The sequence below is a fragment of the Zootoca vivipara genome, chromosome 3 (genome assembly GCF_965207765.1).
Source record: "Zootoca vivipara chromosome 3, rZooViv2.hap1.1, whole genome shotgun sequence".
In the NCBI taxonomy this organism is placed as follows: domain Eukaryota; kingdom Metazoa; phylum Chordata; class Lepidosauria; order Squamata; family Lacertidae; genus Zootoca; species Zootoca vivipara.
The window spans coordinates 89,687,227-89,706,110 of record NC_142586.1 but is presented as its reverse complement, the minus strand read 5'-3'; the positions used below and the strand labels follow the sequence as shown (position 1 = coordinate 89,706,110).

The 18,884-nt window shown below is 42.4% G+C and overlaps 1 protein-coding gene, 1 long non-coding RNA gene and 1 other non-coding gene across 4 annotated transcripts in view; 1 reads left to right on the top strand and 2 right to left on the bottom strand.

Annotated features, from left to right (window-relative positions):
- TP53BP2 (tumor protein p53 binding protein 2) overlaps positions 1–5,471 on the bottom strand; it is a 49,905-nt gene extending 44,434 nt beyond the window's left edge. Inside the window, exon 1 of one of the 2 annotated variants that reach the window (XM_060272977.2) lies at positions 4,922–5,471. In XM_060272977.2, the coding sequence (XP_060128960.2) occupies positions 4,922–4,948 (27 nt within the window). In that variant the 5' untranslated portion in view covers positions 4,949–5,471. The remainder of the gene's footprint in view (positions 1–4,921) is intronic. The other variant, XM_060272979.2, reaches the window with a different exon arrangement.
- A 3,235-nt stretch (positions 5,472–8,706) lies between these two features.
- LOC118083280 (U6 spliceosomal RNA) lies at positions 8,707–8,813 on the top strand. Its single transcript, XR_004692358.1, has one exon. It is a non-coding gene; the product is annotated as a U6 spliceosomal RNA (small nuclear RNA).
- A 584-nt stretch (positions 8,814–9,397) lies between these two features.
- On the bottom strand, positions 9,398–18,845 carry LOC148686347 (uncharacterized). Its single transcript, XR_015949385.1, has 2 exons — positions 18,514–18,845; positions 9,398–9,808 (listed from the first exon to the last, which is right to left on the bottom strand). It is a non-coding gene; the product is annotated as an uncharacterized LOC148686347 (long non-coding RNA).
- Positions 18,846–18,884: the final 39 nt, after the last annotated feature.

Here is an 18,884-nt window from a genome sequence, read left to right as displayed (position 1 = left end):
TATGCTTCAAGAAAACCATTTTAGCCCCTCACTACTGCTGTGCAGCAGTCACACTCCCACATATCTAAAGCATATGGAACTGTGAGTTTTAACTCTCATCACTATAGGCAGTACTACTTCATCAAACCCTGAGAAAGGATTTACAATATCACTTGTTGGAGCAGGACTGTTTGATTTCTACTGCCTGTCATTTGCTGACCACTAGTTAGTTTAACACAGTATTGGCCTTGTCCTCTACAAAACAGAAAGATGCAGAGATAATTATAACAGATTAACTATGTATTTTCCTTAGCGAGAAGTAGCAAGGGCATGCAAATCATTTAAAAGGATCAGTGAAAATATTTGAACATCAATTTCTAAGAAAAAATCAATATCTGAAGTGTAGCTATATTAATAAAATCATCTCACTACTTGTGTTGAAAAGACTGCAATAGTATAGATAAAACATTTCACATGTGGTGGGTGTGTGAGCATATAAAACCCTTCTAGCAGAGGCTTTTTACAGAAACAAGCTATGTTACAGGTCAACATGTGGAATATACCAAGTTTGGGATTGTTAACCATTTTTAAATAAGGGCAATCTGAGCCTTTATAATAAATAATTACTTTTCTTTTAGTAGCAGCATGCCGATTACTGGTGCAAAACTGAAAAGGATTGGAACACCTGTGTGTTTCTCATTAGAAACAGAATGCATGGTCAATTACTGTATTACAGGCACGTCCAACAGGTAGATCATGATCTACCGGTAGATCACTGGATGTCTGAAGTAGATCACTAGCTCAACATTTTTGCCCTGCACCCCCAAAAAACTGTGCTTTCCTCCTCCCTAAGAAAAGCTGAATAACTTTGACCTGAACCCAAAAAACCAGGGCCTTCCTTCCTAAAAAAAGCTCAACATCTTTGACCTGAACCCCTGCCATTTATAACTCTGAGATCGCAGTCTCTTGGGAGTTGGCCAGCCCTGCTGTATCAGGAAAAAATAGCAAAGAGATTACATGCATTGAATAATGCAAATGATGTAGACGATTTTGTTGAAATATGGCATCTTTTTATAAAATACTTTACTGATCGCCCTGAAGAATGACAACCACCTAAATCATTGACTGGACTTTGGCAAACTTAACTAGACTGATCCATCCTAGATGAGGAAGGGGGGTACATTTTGTTTTGATTTTATTTTTTATAACTGTTGTCATATAATGGAAATCAACAAAACTATATAAACTAATAAAAGAAAACCAATGTGGTTTTCCCCATGCAAACCAAGACCAAATCTCTACTTAGTCACAATGACCATGGTACCCTTGAGCCAGAAACTCTCTTAGGAACCTACCTCAAGAGGACGAAAACCACACACACCTCTCTGAGCTGTTGGGAGGAAAACTGGGATATAAATATTGTCGCACACCATCCCAAATCTCTGAGCAGTGTGAGATTCCAGGGGTTCCAAGCGCTTTACCTAGGGTTCCCAGCATTAACAACCCAAACGGGTCTTGCTTCTCCCAATAGGATCAGCCTTGGATTCAGACAAACATCAAGCATCAGGCTCTCCCTGTTGTTTGCTCGCTCTATCTCCTAGCCAGTGTGGTGTTGTGGTTAAGAGCGGTGGACTTGTAAGCTGGTGAACCAGGTTCGCTTCCCCGCTACTCCACATGCAGCTTCTGGGTGACCTTGGGCTAGTCACACTTCTCTGAAGTCTCTCAGTCTCACTCACCTCACAGAGTGTTTGTTGTGGGGGAGGAAGGGAAAGGAGAATGTTAGCCGCTTTGAGACTCCTTAAGGGGATGAAAGGTGGGATATCAAGTGCAAACTCTTCTTCTTCTTCTTCTAGCCCACATTACTTCTAAACTCTGGCTTCATTTCCTGAGGGAGCAACCCCACCCCTTTGCCATCTGGCACAGAGTCCTTTGATCCTCTGTTCTCTTTATGGCCCATCACCCCGAGCAATCACCTCAACATAGCTTAGGCTGGTTTAATTAGCTGTTAACACTTGTTGGGTCCAGGGATTAGAAGTGTCTAGCACTTCTCAAGCCTTAATTAAATTATGACACTTGTTGGGTCCAAGGATTGTAATGGTCTGGTACCCACAAACTCATATCGGGCCACCAAAGCAGTTATAGTCGCTACACCTATGGGAACTGTCCCATCTAACAAAAAAGAAATCAGTTAGAAGAATAAAACAAAAGCAAAATATTTTATGTCTGGAGATCCCTCCAACGATACCTTAGAAGTAACATACTTTTTGTTATGACCTCTTTATCTCTGTTCTCACCAATTAGCAAAAGGGATTAGAACTGTTGTTCTATAAATAACATTTGCAGCATTTGCAAGTCACAGTAGCTGGCATATTATGAAAATGTAGGTGTCACCCACTTTGTTCTTCCTCTATAGCGAGCTGGAGCAACAAACCATGATTCCTGGCTTAGTGTTACAGTCTGAACCAGGGTTCATGATTTGTTTTGCTCCAAACAGACCAAAATGGGATGTCAAGGTTTGTTATTGGCTTACCAATCAATATGTTAATGAAACAAAGGAATCTCTAATTCAAATGTAAGCCACGGGTTGTGGTTTGTTATTCCTGCTACAGGAGAAGCAAAGCAGGAATCATTTCTTCATTCATTATAAACTATTAACTGTGGCTTGCATAACATGTGAACTAGGCCAATAACTGAAAATGGGGAAATCTACCCTTGCACCTGTCTTCATTTATTCAGGTTGTGTGTACAGGAGTGTGTTTATATAGGCTAATATATTAAATTATTGAGGACAAGTTCTATTAGAAATACAGTAAGAGGTTAGTTAGTAAAGGTGCTCCTAGGCAAGTTTCATGTTTTTTTCCAATTACTATGTTTGTTAATGATAGCAATTTGAAAAAAATAAATCTTCCTGACATTGCACATGGTATATTGAAAGCAACCCAATGATCTTTCAGGAACAAGGACTTTGCCAGATTATTAAAACAGGGTCTAGAAGGAATGACAAGGGGGTGATCCATTGTCCACAGAATATCAGGTAATGCTGCAGGGTCAGCAATAACTTTGATGATACTTACAATTGCCAATGTTTTAACCCACCGACACACAAAAAACATTCTCAAAATGAGGGAGGCCTTAGAAGTTTGCCAGTGGTCACCAGTTGTGTCACTTTCCTCAGAATATTCAAAACAGGAATGGAAAAGTGTATTTTCCCAGCAACAAACCTAGCTGAGTGCTATGAAAATTCAATTCCCTCCCCCCAGAAAACTTCATATTTGCAACACATGCCTTGTGTAATGAAACAATAGTGATTATCTATGAACAGTTGATAAATAAACAAAGCATTGCTGCTTAGAAATGATTAACAGGATTTATATACAGCTTAAACATCAAAACCTGTAAGTAGTTTACATAAAATATATTCTTTGACAAATATCCTGAGAAAACATGGGAGATACATGTGTACGCACTTTCCATCTGCTGCAGAAATATCCAACCCTATTTCCAAAGCTCCCAAAAGTTCTAACATACTTGCAAACTGGCCAGCTAACACAACATGGAGCAACTAAATTCTTCTTGCTTTTTTGAGCTGTGAAGGCTATGCAATGCTATTATTTTCTCTTACCTCAGTTGTGGCTTAAGAGGCATCAGACACATTTGGATTTCTTTTAATGCAGAAAGAACTTCAGTGTTACCCATAAAATCCTTCATGAATGTCATTTGCTTTGTACCTATGGACTGTGAATCTGTATGTATCCTTATCTATGCACATACAATCATCAAAGCACATGATACTCTATACACAGGTTCATGTATTTCTCCACTAACAGCATTTTTCATATACATTGTCATAAAGCACAAAGTAGTCCTAAATGATTCTTAGGAACTGTCATCCCAATATTCTAGTCACTGAAATGTTTTTTGAATTAGTCACTTCATTATGTAAGTAGAAGAAACCACTAAAGAAACATAAGCAACCCTTGAGAATGTATCAGTTCTGGGGATATGATGGGATTTACCTGAGAAATTAATAAACCATCTGACTTTATTGATGCACAATTTCTACAAAAAGAATGAAGAAGCTTCTGACTGAAATAGTGGCTTAGTTCTTGTTATACTGGAGAGCAGAAAGCCTTTTAATTTAATTACTCCCCTGAAAAAACTAACCCCAAACCTTACTTTAGGCACTTACATACAACCAACCAGCTGGCCGTAGTGCTTTTGAACCACTAACCTAATAGCCTTTTTACCTGCACAACTTGTGCTTATAATCCTCCATTTCCTTTGACTTGAACTGACCACAGGGAGAAGCAGGTACTACTGGGTATTAGTTAAGTCTGCTTATTTTTAGTAAGGAAGCAATCAAAACTGGTCAGGGTTTCTGGGAAGGGAAACGTTAAACGAATTTGGCAGACCAGAGGGGGAGAAAAAAGTGTAGCGCAGGAGCTTCTCTCTTTTCTCTCCCCCCTCCCCTCACTCCACGAAGGCACTGGGAGGGCAGCTCTCCATTTTCTCGACGCGTTTCGCCGCGAGGAACAGGAACAGCAGCTCCATTTGCTGATCCTCCCGCGTCTCTCCCGAGTCCGGACTGAGAACGGCGGGCCAGATCCTTCCCTCCCTCCCCGCCACATACCCAGTTTGGGTGGGAAAGGACGGAGCGCTAAAGATCCCGCCGCCGCGTGCAACTTTTTAATATTCCCCATCCTAAGCCGCGTTTCCCAACTTTTCCTCCATTGGAAGTTGGACCGGGAAACGGCGGCGGCGGCGGCAATCTCCGTCTGCGTTGCAGAGAAAGACCAGATCTCCGGACGCAGGCAGAGGCCAAGGCACCACCAGCCCAGCCCTCGGCCCCGACCCTCGCGGGATCTAGCGACCTCGCCGCCCTACTGGAGGAAAGTCTCTCCCCCCGCCACGCGCCCCTTCTCTTGCAAGCTCGCGCACTTACCGGCATCATTTTGGCCCCGAACCGCATTGAGGCGACGGGTGCCGCTTCCTCCCCCTCGGGGACCGAGGAGCAGACCAATGGCTGGGGCCTGGGGAGGCGGAGCGGCCTGCCCTTGTTTGCCCAGGGACCTGTTGCGAGAGGCAGCCCGGCCCGCGCCGACGAGCGAGCTCCCTCTGGGTCCGGAACTCGCCGGGCGTGCGAGGCTCCCTTTAGACCCGCGCCCCGAGCTTTGTCTCCCCGGAGCCCCGCTCCAGCCTCCCCTCAGACGAAGCGGCCGCCGCCCTCGAAACTATCCCCCGCCGGCCCGGCAGGGAGGAGCAAGTGAGCCCCGGCCCCGCCCGAGTCCCACCCCCTAAGCAGGCTGGGCTCCCGAGAAGCCGAGATCTCCGCGCGCCGCCGCCGCCGCCGCCTCCCGCCGCCTGCCCCAGACGCGAGCGAGGATGAGGGGAATTAGCGCCCGGGGTCAAGAGGAGAGGTTCCCGCCATTCTCGGGGAAGCAGCAGCACATCCCGCCGCCTTTTCCTAGTGGGGACTCGCTGAGAAGGTGTCTGCCTCTTGGGCAATTTGCTCAGAACTTCTTCGTGGCCACAAAACGCGTTGCAGAAAGCTAAGGGAGAATTCCGCCCATAGCATCTCGCCAACCACAAGTTGTGGCTGTGCGCTCACATTAGGGCATTTTTGCGCGCGTGGGTCGCGCAGATCCGATTTTACGTGAACGGGTGGTGGTCTCCCGTAGGAAAACTGTGCATTTTCGGCCCCTCCCCTTGTTTTGCTTCGGGTTGTCTGCGCTTTGTTTTTTGTAATTCTGCGCTCCTCCCCCACTTTTAGGTATACAGTAATTTGAGTCGGAACAGTGGTCCATGCTCTCACGTGAGAACAAAGCGCCCCAAAACAGTGGTGCCAAAAAATATATATCACATTTTTGATTTAGTGCTCTCGCGCATCCCAGTTTTGTGCTGGGGCATGTTGGAGGGTATGGTGGCGTGACCACATTTGCATAACCTAAACTACCACAGAGATATCAACATTTTCCAAAGTTGGGGGTCCATGACTTGGCTTTTCAAAAGCAGGGGATCTGCACTGCAGTACTTAGTTCATTGGAAACCACTAGAGTAGACCACTTTATACTAAAGTGAGCTAGGATATAGGCGTTTGTTTGTCTATGGAACTCACTCCCACAGGATGCAGTGATGTCTCTATACCTAAATGACTTTAAACGGGAATCAGACAAATTCATAGACAGCAGGGCTGGTTGCGAGCCCCGGTGGCTGTGCTCTGCCTACCCAGTTGGAGTCAGTAATGCTTCTGAATAACAGCTGAGGGGAACCACAAGAGGGGAGAGCACTCTTGTGCTTGAATCCTGCTTGCTGGTTTCTCACAAGTATCTGATTGACCACTCTGATGCTGGACTGGGTAGGCCATTTGCCAGATCCGACAGGCTTTTCTTATCTTCTTATGGCACACATTCCTTGCATTCAAAAACAATACTGTGTATTCATTGTATACAACACAATATACAACAGGCAGGTGGAGCTTTTAAAAGTCTGTAAACATTACAGTCTACTCAGTCTCCTAAGAAACTATGAACAAATATGCAATTGACTAGAATCCTACTATACATACTTATTTGGAAATATGTCCCATTGAATTAAATAGGACTTACGTTTCAGTCAACATTAACAGGGTGGTGGTGGTACTGGAAGAGACTGTGTAAAAATCCTAGGACAGCGACCTTTGCATTGTAACACCAGGATTATGTAATAATCACAATTATTCTCACGCTTGTAATGTTTGACTGAGACATGTTGACACAAATGTACCATCCCACCTATATCAAAATGAAGGGTTGGGCACAGTTGAGCTAAAAGCCTATATTGTATGCTTAAGCAAAATGCTCTGTAAATATTGTCACAGTCCTTTTTTCCCTTTTTCTTTATTTAGTTTCATGTATCAGAACTTACATGGCTGCTTTCTACAACTTTTGTGTCTTTCTTTTCCCCCTCAATAAACATGTGCTCGGGTTGATTGTTTGATGTTTATTATTCTCTTTTTCTCAGTGCATTTTTTGTGTGTTAAAAATGAGGTACCAGTACTTGCATCTTGGTAAAAGTGCTATAGATGCCAGCACTAAATGGATCTCATGGGCAGCAAAATAAGGGTGACAGTATTCCACACCAGTGACCACCATCACAACAAAACACTATCTACATTGAAGTAAGTCCCATTATGCTCAGTGGGGCTTATACCCAGGTAACTGGAGGTATGCAACCCTATAACCACTTACCTGGGAACTTAGTTCTACCAATTAAGACTAGGGAATGGCTCAGGTTTTCTGTTTGCATTTTAATGTTTGTGATATTTGACTTTGTCTGGGATGCCCCTGTAGCATGGAGTTGCTTCACTATTCATTTGGGGCTATTTGCTCTGTTGTCAAAGGGTTTCTTAAGGAGTAATCTTTTCACTGGCTCCTTCAAGCAAGCAGGGACCACAAGCCCCCCTTACAAGGGAGGCATCAAATCACCTATCCAGACCCAGCCAGCTACCCCCTCCCTGCAAGTTTTTTTATCAGCCATGAGCAAGGGGCAAGAGCACAGGTGGTCAAACCAAACACCTTGTCATCTCCCAAGCATTACTAACTGAAGCTCATCCAACATAACAGGAATGGGCAATGTTCTGGACACACCTGCTGCAACAGCACAGTCGAGGTACAGGCAGATACAAGTAATTTTATCCTCAAAATGCTTTGCACACGATTTAAAGTGAGATGTGTGATGTAGTTGTTCGAACAGCTAATAATGTTAATACAGTATATTCCTGCGTATAAGACTACTTTTTAACCCAGGAAAATCTTTTCAAAAGTCGGGAGTCGTCTTATACGCCGGGTTGTTTTTAATACGGTGAGTATATCCCAAACTCTATATTTTAACTGGAAAAGTTGGGGGTCATCTTATACGCCCAGTCGTCTTATACGCCGGAATATACGGTACCTTATTTTAACATTAGTGTAACCAGTTGTATAATTTATCAACAATATGCTTATTTAGCAGGCGCAGCACTCTTCGAGAGGTGCCATAAAGTGCCCTCGGGGAATCAACTGATGCATTGCAGTTGTGTGAGTAGGCAGGGAGAATAGTTTACAGGGATGTAAATGCAGATAACATCTTCCACTGGAACCCTCATAATGTCATAGATAGTACTCTTTAATTTAGTGATGAATGTGGGTTATTTTTTCCATCCTCCCATAATGTTTTGCATGCCTGTCTGTTCGTGTTTGGTTTCACCACTGTCGTGACTGCATTGGGAGCTTAATTAAAAAAACAAAAAAACACATGAATAGCAAAGTCAAAAAGCAGTCAGAGATGGGGAAAGGAAAAACAAAATGCCTCTGGTGGATTTATTGGCATCAGAATATCTCTTAGCCTGTACCTCAGTCTCTTTTCACCTAGTTTCCAGAGTTTCTCTCAGATAATGATTTTGAAAACTGGAAAGCTGCAGTGGTGAGAGTAACCATACAAACCGCTTGTGTGTGTGTGTGTGTGTGTGTGTGTGTGTGTGTGAGAGAGAGAGAGAGAGAGAGAGAGAGGAAGGAAGGAAGGAAGGAAGGAAGGAAGGAAGGAAGGAAGGAAGGAAGGAAGGAAGGAAGTGCAGTATAGGTGAGGCATGATAACAGTTATCCAGGAGCTTTATCATGCACACAAATGCTAATTTACCATATCAGTAATCTTTTTTTGAACATTTTCCATTTGCATACTAAATTGGGGTGGCATACAATCCAGACTGGCAAAGAACCAGATGGCAAAGCACATATACTAAAATTGGAACGATACAGAGAAGATTAGCGTGGCCCCTGCGCAAGGATGACACGCAAATTCGTGAAGCGTTCCATATTTTTTCTCTTGCAGGGTTGAAGTAAATCCTGCGAACTGAATTTAAGAAGAGGAAATAAAAAACTGCGGGATAAGCTTTGATTAGAAAACCTTATGAGGGGATGGAGGGAAGTCACAGTGAAATACATGTTACTGTGTTATGGTGTTATTTGTTATGTTTAAATGTGTATTAATTGGAAAATCTAATAAAATGTTATTTTTTAAAAAAGAACCAGATGGCAAAGATTTAAAATAAGGCCCCAAAGTGTGAATAAACCTAAAATTCAGAATGCCAGTGGGCAGGGGGGAGTGTGGTGGGGAGGAGATAAGTAGGGCTGCCATCTATTACCAAAATACAGTTATACAATTTGAGAAGAATTCAGATTTTGAATGAAGAATTAAAAGGCCTGAGAAAAGTAAGTCTGCTCTTTTTGTAAAAGCTACGCAGTTATATTATTTTTTAAAAAAATCCCTTTCACCCTAAATCAAATTTTCCCCTAAAGAATAATTTTCTCAATGTTCACAACAAATTCTAGTTTCCAGCTATGATCAGGCTCAGGCTTTTCTTCTCTGTGCTGCTCAAAAACATGCCCTGAAACAAGAAAACAAGTACTGTGCAAGCTTTATTGAGAATACGGTAACAGGAACAGGCAGGTAGAAACCAAACCCAGCTTGGTACGATGTGCAAATGTATCTTCTTCTTAGAACAGTGAGTACCTACTTGTACATTACTTCACACAGAGATGAATCTTCATGTTCCTAACAGCATGCACCTTGTAATGGGATGGGTACAAGTGTCAGAACGAGAAGATAAACGTGAGAGTTTGATCTGGTTCAAACCCACCATTCACATGTGAGCAAGCCAGTCTCAATTATCGATTTCATAAAGCCTTATCAACTATGACCACCATCACAACACGCTCCTGGATTTATGCCTTAAGTCTTAGAGCCAGGGTCTTTTTTCAGCAGGAACTCACCAGAACTCCGTTCCAGCACCTCTCAGCTGGGTGTCATTGCCATTCTAAGAGAACAAAGGAGGTGTTCATGGTGAGTTATGGCACCTCTTTTTATAGAAAAATAGCACTGCTTAAAGCATTTTCAGAAGAGGAAGAAGACATGCAGGAGCCCTTTCCAATAGTAAATATAACACAACATGAGAAGTCAAATGCTATGTGTGCCTGTTATGGTTGTAGGAATTATTTCTGCCTAGTCATAATTCCAGTAATTGAGGGGTAATGGCAGAATGAAGAGGAAAAGGCCCATCCTTCAGTGGTAGAGCAACTGATTTGCAGGCAAAAGGCCACAGCACCTCAGGTATTGGCAGGAAAGGCTCCTGTCTGAAATCCTGGAGAACTGTTGCCCGTGATTTCCCAACCCCCCCCCCCATGGGCCACTTGAAAAATGCTGAGGGTTTTGGCAAACCATTTGATTTTTCCGGCTGTTGCAGCAATTGTAGCACCATGTTCTTGATGCTTTGATTTTTAATTTTATCTATTTATGCAATATACCTGAATGCATGGTCCGTTCTCAGTTCCTATCTAGAAGAATAAATTTCCATACCAACTGAAAACGATTCTGGTCACATAGAAAAGCAATCAGATGACCACAGCTGCTTGAAAGGTGACTAGAACTTGCTGCATTATCAAGGAAGGTTGTATTTCCAGAGAAGATGAGAGGAGGTTAGGAAAGAACAGAAGTTTTAAAAGCAATAGCTCTCAGCAATTGCAGCAGCAGTGAAAACCAAGCTTCCCAGAGAACTGTAGCCTGTCAAATCTCCAGCAATTTTTGACTTGGCAAGACAGCGGAAACATGAAGCAACACCATTATGTCATCAGCGGTGCTTTTCATTGGCTAAACCCCAAGAGTGTATCTTAGCAACGCCTGGAACAGTCAAAACATTACAATTAACTCTTTCATTTGTGTTATATAAACAACACTCAATTTTCTTGTACTTTAACATTGCAACCTTTTTTCTAAGAACAGCAATAATCAAATAAAATGTTTTGACAGCAGCATGGACTTCTCAGTCAAGGTGAACAACCATGTAATTTTTAGTCTGTAACAAACATTTCTGAAACTGTTTACCTGTATTAATTTAGAATAGGGTGTGTGGCTACACTCAACATTTCACACTCACAGGCCAGTTTGATGAAACTAAGTATCCTATAGTATCTCTAAAAATGTATTGAAAGTTATTTAAAGTTCTGTAGTTTGTTGCTGCAGAGCAGTCATCAAATGCTTATGCTATGGTCAAATGGTTATTATTTAATGTCCTTCAAAACTTTTTCATTTAATTTGTAAGAGAGAGCACGTATATGTGTGTGTTCAATCTGTGCTTACATTCTGCAAAGTTCGCAAGCCCCAAACATACTTGAAACTCAGCAAGCTATAACTGCATGAACATCAGTTGGGCTGTAATAATTATACACACTTATCTGGGAGTAAGTCCCATCCAGCAATATAGCTCTAAAATTCTGGAGCATTCTCTTCTGTTAGCTGAGTGTAACCAAAGCTTATGCCACAATAAATCTGTTAGTATATGGTGCCACAGGGTTCCTTGCTGTTTCCATATGCAAAGCCCCCCCCCCCCGCTTCATCCTTTGGTTGCTTGCTGCATTTGCCTGGATGTAAATTAAATGTTACAGGCTTCCAAATGCACAACAATCCACATTCGTCTTCCTCAAGCTTCACAAAACCACAAATGCTCCCTAGTGGTTTGTACGGATACTTCAAGTGCATTTCTGAAGTTTCCTGCATGGAGGATCAATACAAACACTGAGGAACTTGTTGCTTGGTTATCGTCTTTTCCTGAGAAGAGGATGTTTGGTTTGTTAATTAAAAATATTTGCAGCCTGCCTTTCCATTCACCATGAATCCAAAGAGTGACTTGTAGTTAAAACACCAGGCATAATAAAAAACAACATTTTTAAAATACATAAAACAGCCAACAGATAAAAGAAACAGACTTCTGATAGACGATTCATCAAAAATAAGTAAGATCAACACCATCAATATTTTGCAGCCAAGTTGCCCCAGTAAAATCACCTCATATGATAAAGGCATCAGGCAAGAAATAAGATCCTATCCTATGTGCCTGCCTCTCTCACATACTTGTTGTTCCACAGCAACACTTAAAAAGACTTCTGAAGATGATCTAGGCCAGGCATCCCCAAACTGCAGCCCTCCAGATGTTTTGGCCTACAACTCCCATAATCCCTAGCTAACAGGACCACTGGTTGGGGAAAGTGGGAATTGTAGTCCAAAACATCTGGAGGGCCGAAGTTTGGGGATGCCTGATCTAGGCATCCAGGTATACTCAAACGCAATAAGGTGGTTGAATATTGTGGTTCCAGGCTATTTAGGACTTTAAAAAAAATCAAAAGTAGCCTTTTGAGTTGGGGAAGAAAGATGAAGGAAAGTTAGTTAATAGTGAGTGGCATAGTGTATGATTACACCTCATGTCAAATTGCATGTGTATGGTTAGTGCTGAAGTGTCTCAGAATGAAAGCTATCAAGGTTAACAGGTGTCTGAAAGTCATATTACAGCTTAATTGCTCTTTCCCTTGATTTGCATTAAATGGGGCTGGAAGAAAACTGAGGTGCCAGCTTTAATAAAATGGGGGGGGGCTCAGGTAAGCCCTGCCCCATAGGACATGGTGTGCACACACCATTTGAATGGCAATGCCCATCAACTGGTGGGGGCAGCTCCCTCAAATATTTTTTTTTGGGGGGGCAAAGCCCCCTTGGCCCTAGGAGTTGTCTCCTATGCTGGGTAGAAAGAATGAAGCTAGGATCAAAGCCATTATAGGAGCAGAACAATGCAGTAAAGGAGTCCCAGTTTCCCTGATTTCCCAAGCAAAATCCTGGCCAATACAGTACAGCCAAGAATTTAAAGAGTGTGCTAGCCAATCAGGCTATGGCTTGCCCAGAGCTAATCACAATGTCCTGTAAACCGATTTCAATATGATTATTTCATCAGCATAAATGTACCAAAGGGGCTGAGCAATTAATTGCTCATTGACACAAGGCATGATCAACCAATTTTAAGACAATTTTATTTTAGAGGAATAGCTGAGCTCTCATGCTGCCTCCCATTGAAAGCAGCGTGAGTTAACAAGTGCTGCTGACTATTGGTTTTTTAAAAAAGCTCTCCTAGGGCTTTGCCCTCCCCCCAAAAAGCTCAACAACTTTTGTGTCCATATTTTCACTTTTTGAAATATGGCAATCCTATCTCTCCTACCTTTCGCCCCACCTGCAAATAGATCATTACCACTGCTCTGATTCAATTCAGTGCCCGTGCCCCTGTGCCTTTTTTACATTAAACAAAATACAGTGGTACCTCTGGTTGCGGACACGATCTGTTCCAGGGTGCCGTTCGCACCCAAAAAAGTCCGCAAACAGAGCGGCACCTCTGCGCATGCACGAAGTGCGATAGAGCGTTTCTGTGCATGTGCGAAGCATGCAGAACGCTTCTGCGCGTGTGGCGAAACCCAGAAGTAAACACTTCCAGGTTTGCCACGTGCGCAAGCTGAAAAGACGCAACCTGAAGCGCAACATGAGGTATGACTGTACCAGAAGAAGAAGAAGAGGAGTTTGGATTTGATATCCCACTTTATCACTACCCGAAGGAGTCTCAAAGCGACTAACAATCTCCTTTCCCCTCCTCCCCCACAACAGACACCCTGTGAGGTGAGTGGGGCTGAGAGACTTCAGAGAAGTGTGACTAGCCCAAGGTCACCCAGCAGCTGCATGTGGAGGAGCGGAGACACGAACCCGGTTCCCCAGATTACAAGACTATCGCTCTTAACCACTACACCACACTGGCTCTACCAGGAGATTGGATCATACATCCTCCTTATCCGAAGTGGGTTGGTCTTTTCTCACGCTCTATACCTTTCCTGTTTAGCACCACACACACACCCTTGATGTAATTAAGCTGGTTCTAATTACTATTATTATAAATGTTTACCTAATAATTGTTTTCATATGTAAGAATGACATCATGTGCAAACATCATTCAGATGGGATTTTAGAACAGGCATCAGCACCTGGCATTATTGGGCAGCTGCCAAGGCCCCAGGGCCCTGTTAGGGCCCCTGTTGATTTTTCCCTGGCCCCTTTTCTTGGTCTAGTGCTGCAAGTAGTGCCAAATGACTCAGACCACCTGCCATTTAAATTTCCCACAACGCCCTGGAGCAACACGACTTTGAGAGTATTGTGGAAAACCAAAATGGTGATTAGACCCAGTCACCTAGTGCTGTTGCTAGAAGTACACTTTGCTGGTGTCGCCCATTGCTACCAACTACACCTTCTGATACACCTGACAGAGCCTAGGGTTTGCTGATCAGCAGGTCGGCGGTTCAAATCCCCATGATGGGGTGAGCTCCCATTGCTCAGTCCCAGCTCCTGCCAACCTAGCATTTCGAAAGCACCTCAAAGTGAACCACATTCAGACCAGGTCTCTCTAACATTGTGTATGCCATCAAATGCCAACGGTGCCCTTCAGCTCTCTATATTGGACAAACAGGCCAAACCCTACGCCAAAGGATAAATGGACATAAATCTGACACCAGGAATCCCAATACAGAGAAACCAGTAGGAGAACACTTCAATCTCCCAGGACATACTATGCAAGATCTCAAAGTAGCTGTTTTATTACAGAGAAATTTCAGAAACAGACTGGAAAGAGAAGTTGCTGAATTGCAACTCATTACCAAGCTTAAAACCATGGAGAGACATGGTCTGAATAAGGACACTGGATTCTTATCTCATTATACATGATCAAACTTTCTTTAGCACCTCAACCCTTGCTTTTTCCTGCAACACCAATTGCAGTCGTTAACAGTTGTTGACAGTCATCAACAGGTTTACCACTCCTATCAGCCAATCACCCATTCCCACCACCCTTCTGAGTAATACCCTCCCCACCCTCTGACTATACATAAGGTTCTGGTGACTTCTGTTTCAGTGTATCTGAAGAAGTGTGCATGCACACAAAAGCTCATACCTATGACAAACTTAGTTGGTCTCTAAGGTGCTACTCAAAGGATTTTTTATTTTGTTTTGACTGCATCAGACCAACACAGCTACCTACCTGTAACTAATACTTAACTCAAATTAATGCATCAAGTGGTTAAGACCATAGAGTAAGCTGTCCTGCCAGGCTTAGCAAGGTCCTCCCCCTCACCTTGGGAAAAAGGATTATCAGGCCATTGTTCTTTCATTCCACCATGTGAACCCTACAAGTAAGGAGATCTAAACTGGATGCTCCAAGCTTAGACTGTGTGGCTTATGCAAGCTTTCTTTGTGTTTATATACAAATGATTTAGGACAACCATTTTTGGAACCTAAGTCATACTTGCTTGGCAGAGGGTTGGACTGGATGGCCCTTGTGGTCTCTTCCAACTCTATGATTCTATGATTCTACACCTTTTCTTGCTGCTGTATGAAAAAGTACATGAATCTTACCTTTGAAGTGTTTGTTAGGAAACCATTTTTAACTTACCAAACGTGTGGTCTCTTTTTAATTTACCACACAAATGTGTGAGGAACTTTGGAAGTAACTTAGAAGGGGATTTTAAGTCTAAATAGCCTACGGTATATTTCCACACTTTACTTTGCTGCATATTTTCCCCAGTGTATCTGATTACTCCCATATCAGGTAAACCCAAATTTACAGGAGGAAAGCATCAATATTTTTGTTGTTTAAGGGTGACATCCTTTGCATTCCCATTTAATCTGAGCAGTCCAAACAGTCAACTCTGGTGTGGACAAGCCCTAACAGAATTCTGTAAAAAAACCTTTGATTAAATAACAATTAAATAATACTTAAATCTGGTCCAGAAAGGAGAGTCTTTTTGATGATGTAAGCAGTCCCACAGCTATCGAGACATATTCTGTGGTAATGTTAATCTGAACAATAGCTGAGTCTCAAAACATTTTCCTATCCTCCTCCTTCCTGAAGGATGGGTCATATTCCTCTATCTCTTCACTGGGAGCTTCCAAACTATCACTATTTTTGGGTGGGATTCAATCAGCAAATTAAGATTGCACAATTAAGGTTGATATAGCACTCTTGTGGTGTTTTTGCGATAAGGAAAGTGATGGGAAATTGCACTGATCAGGGTGTAATTCTGTTTCAATGTATCTGAAGAAGTGTGCATGCAGACGAAAGCTCATACCTACGGTATGATGAACTTAGTTGGTCTCTAAGGTGCTACTGGAAGGATTTATTTTATTTTATTTTGACTGCATCAGACCAACACCTGTAACAGGGTGAAATGATTATTGCTTGCTGTAATGCTGCAATGTCATATAGCCTCCCCACAAACAAATCAGGATGAGTGCTCAATAAACTGGTCACCTGGAAGTGACCGCTTTTTATCAGAAAGAGTTTGCACAGTCAATATGTGTGTTTGTATATCTGTAGTTGTTGGACAACAGTTTTCCCAGAGAACCACAGGTCAAGTGTGCCTTTAAAAACATTTGTGAACACACAGCTACTACGTGATGATGTTTAAGCACAGTAAAGATGGTGAACATGTAACAAACATGCAAGTCACATGTTAACATACTTCATGCAATTGTGCTGTGGAAATTTTGGGCATTGTGAATAACCATTAACATCCTATTTTTAATTGGTGGGTTAGCCCACTATTTCCAGTGACTTCCTGAGTTTAAGAAGATATTGCCACAAAATTAATAGGTAGCTTAGTTGTCTAGCTAATTATGATGCTACGGTAAGCAGTGAATCCTCCCAAAATCTCTTTCTGACTGACAGTAATATAATACCTGTCAGATGTCTTTGCCTTTTATTGTTTAGTATTTGATGCCTGTACATTGGTAAGAAATATTTAAAAGTAGGAGGAGATAATTTGAGCTGTTCTTTGCAATTTATTATTGTTATACTGTGAACACCTGGCGGACTTGCCATATATTCTTAACTACATGTGACTAACTTGGCATGAGACCTGCTTTTCAAACATGGGTTCCTGGGGGCGGGGAAGCACTCTGCATATTCCCAAAGACAACTTGTTTATTTATGCAATAAAGAATGTCTAAGGTGATGTAGAAAAACCCTGCTCCTTTTCCCTTACGGGGTACCCAAGAGCCCATATAGAGTCCTTAAGTGGGTTCCCTATCGGTAGGAGAAAATAACAGAGGCCACGCAGAGAATATTGAAAAGCAAAGTAGCTAGTAAGCTTGATCTTTATTAAACTGTTGCAACAGGGTCCTCACTCACCACATCCAGGAAGGAGGAGGAACCCAGAACAATGGTGTGCAAGCCCTTATATAGACTTTTGAAATTGCCCACCCTGTAGCTCAAGACCACTTCCCAATACATCATACATACATCACAGAAGGAGGCGGTCTACAACAGCCTGGCCATTCTTTTGTAATGCTAAATACTTTAATTCCTGAATCTAGGTCACAGGCTCACCCAATTTATACACAAATACAGTATGCCCAGGTAAGCAAAAGACAATTGAGAGGCGTTCCCATTTTCTTCCTCCTTGCACAGAAACATTTGAGATCAATTTGGGAGAGTCAAAATGGTTTCAGGATTGCTCTCCTGTACTATTTCAGACACTTGGTTTATATATTTATGTGTTTGCCTTGTAAATTTATAAACATTTAATTTATATATTTGAGACCTTAAATTCTAACAAAGATAAGTGCTGCCAATGTTTTTAGGCCCCTGAGTACACTTGGAGTTTTTTATTGCTCAGGGCGCTACCCTTCTGGTCAATTGTCTCACCTTTCTCTTGGACTAGTGCCCCCTGCCCCCCCCCCAGAGAGAGAACTATTTTGCTTTCTCAATTAATCTGAGACTTGAAAAGCACATAAAGGTGAAAAGGGGGGGGGGAAGTCCCAATTGCCTCCTTAACCTCTATATACTTTTCAAAGAGCAAAAGGTAAATGCTCTCATCACCTCATGACCAAGTTGGCAGCGGGGGGGGGGGGGCGCTAAAAAGTTTAATGAGGGGAGAGGAATCGCTCATGGCTTCCATTGCACCCATGGGCACCACATTGGTAACCTTTGCCTAACACCTTAAGCAGCTCTGTCAGGAAGTATTTTCCCTATAGCTGTATAGGAGAGAAGATAACTAATTTGTCATTTCCTAGACTCCTGCTTCTTTATCTGGGTCCGGCTCAATATGTCACCAATTGGGGGTGGGGTAGGAAGTGTCAATTTAATCTAAGATGCTGTGGCAAAAACTCTCTAGCAAATAGTTAAAATGCACAGATGCTGGCAATTGCCTTGCAGTACTGCAACTTACCTTGCAGTAAGTAACAAAGTGTCCTGCAGCCTGGCCTACCTTGCAAGGCTAGAAGGTACAACCATTTGTCACAGATATAAACTTTCCAGCCCTGTTTCAGGGCTTCTCAGCCAGTGTCAGCAATACTGAGCTAGATACAACAAAGGTCTGACTTAGCTTTCTATGTTCTGGCCTACGGTAAATTTTTAAATAGAAGGGCAAAGAAGGAAAAACAAAAAGATGAAGTATACTGTATTTGCCATGCTAGGAAACTCCCATATGTTTCAAGTATGTGATGTAGGCTTCACAGCATAATGTCATATATTTGGCTTATTGATTAAACTTTGAGTATATTATAAAAGATAATAAAGATTCAATTTATGTTATTGTTTAAGAGCATAAGACCAAAGCCAGGTATACTTAAACAGAGTTGGTTACTTAAACAGGTCTCCCCTAAGATACTCACCAGCATACTATCTGTCACCTCCGCAGGTTGCAGGCTGTCCATTGTTATTAATCTGGAGTACAGAAACTCTTTTGCCGAGTTGCATCATGCACCTGTCGTCAAATCATCCATCCCTTCTCTGAGCACCGCATTTGCTAGCTAGATGCTTGAATTCCCAAGAAGAACCTGTTTACTGCACCGCCACCCTAGCAAAAGGGAGTGTGAGCCTAAAGTGTTGTGCAACTATGACGGCATTGCAACAGGAGAGACAGCCTCTCAAGTGTAGGAAGATCCTAAATCACTAATAGGTGGTTTTCAATGCCACCTTTTTATTCATTTATTCAGCAGCCCATACAAATAGAGCATCCTGTTTTATCTCTCACTAGAGTTGC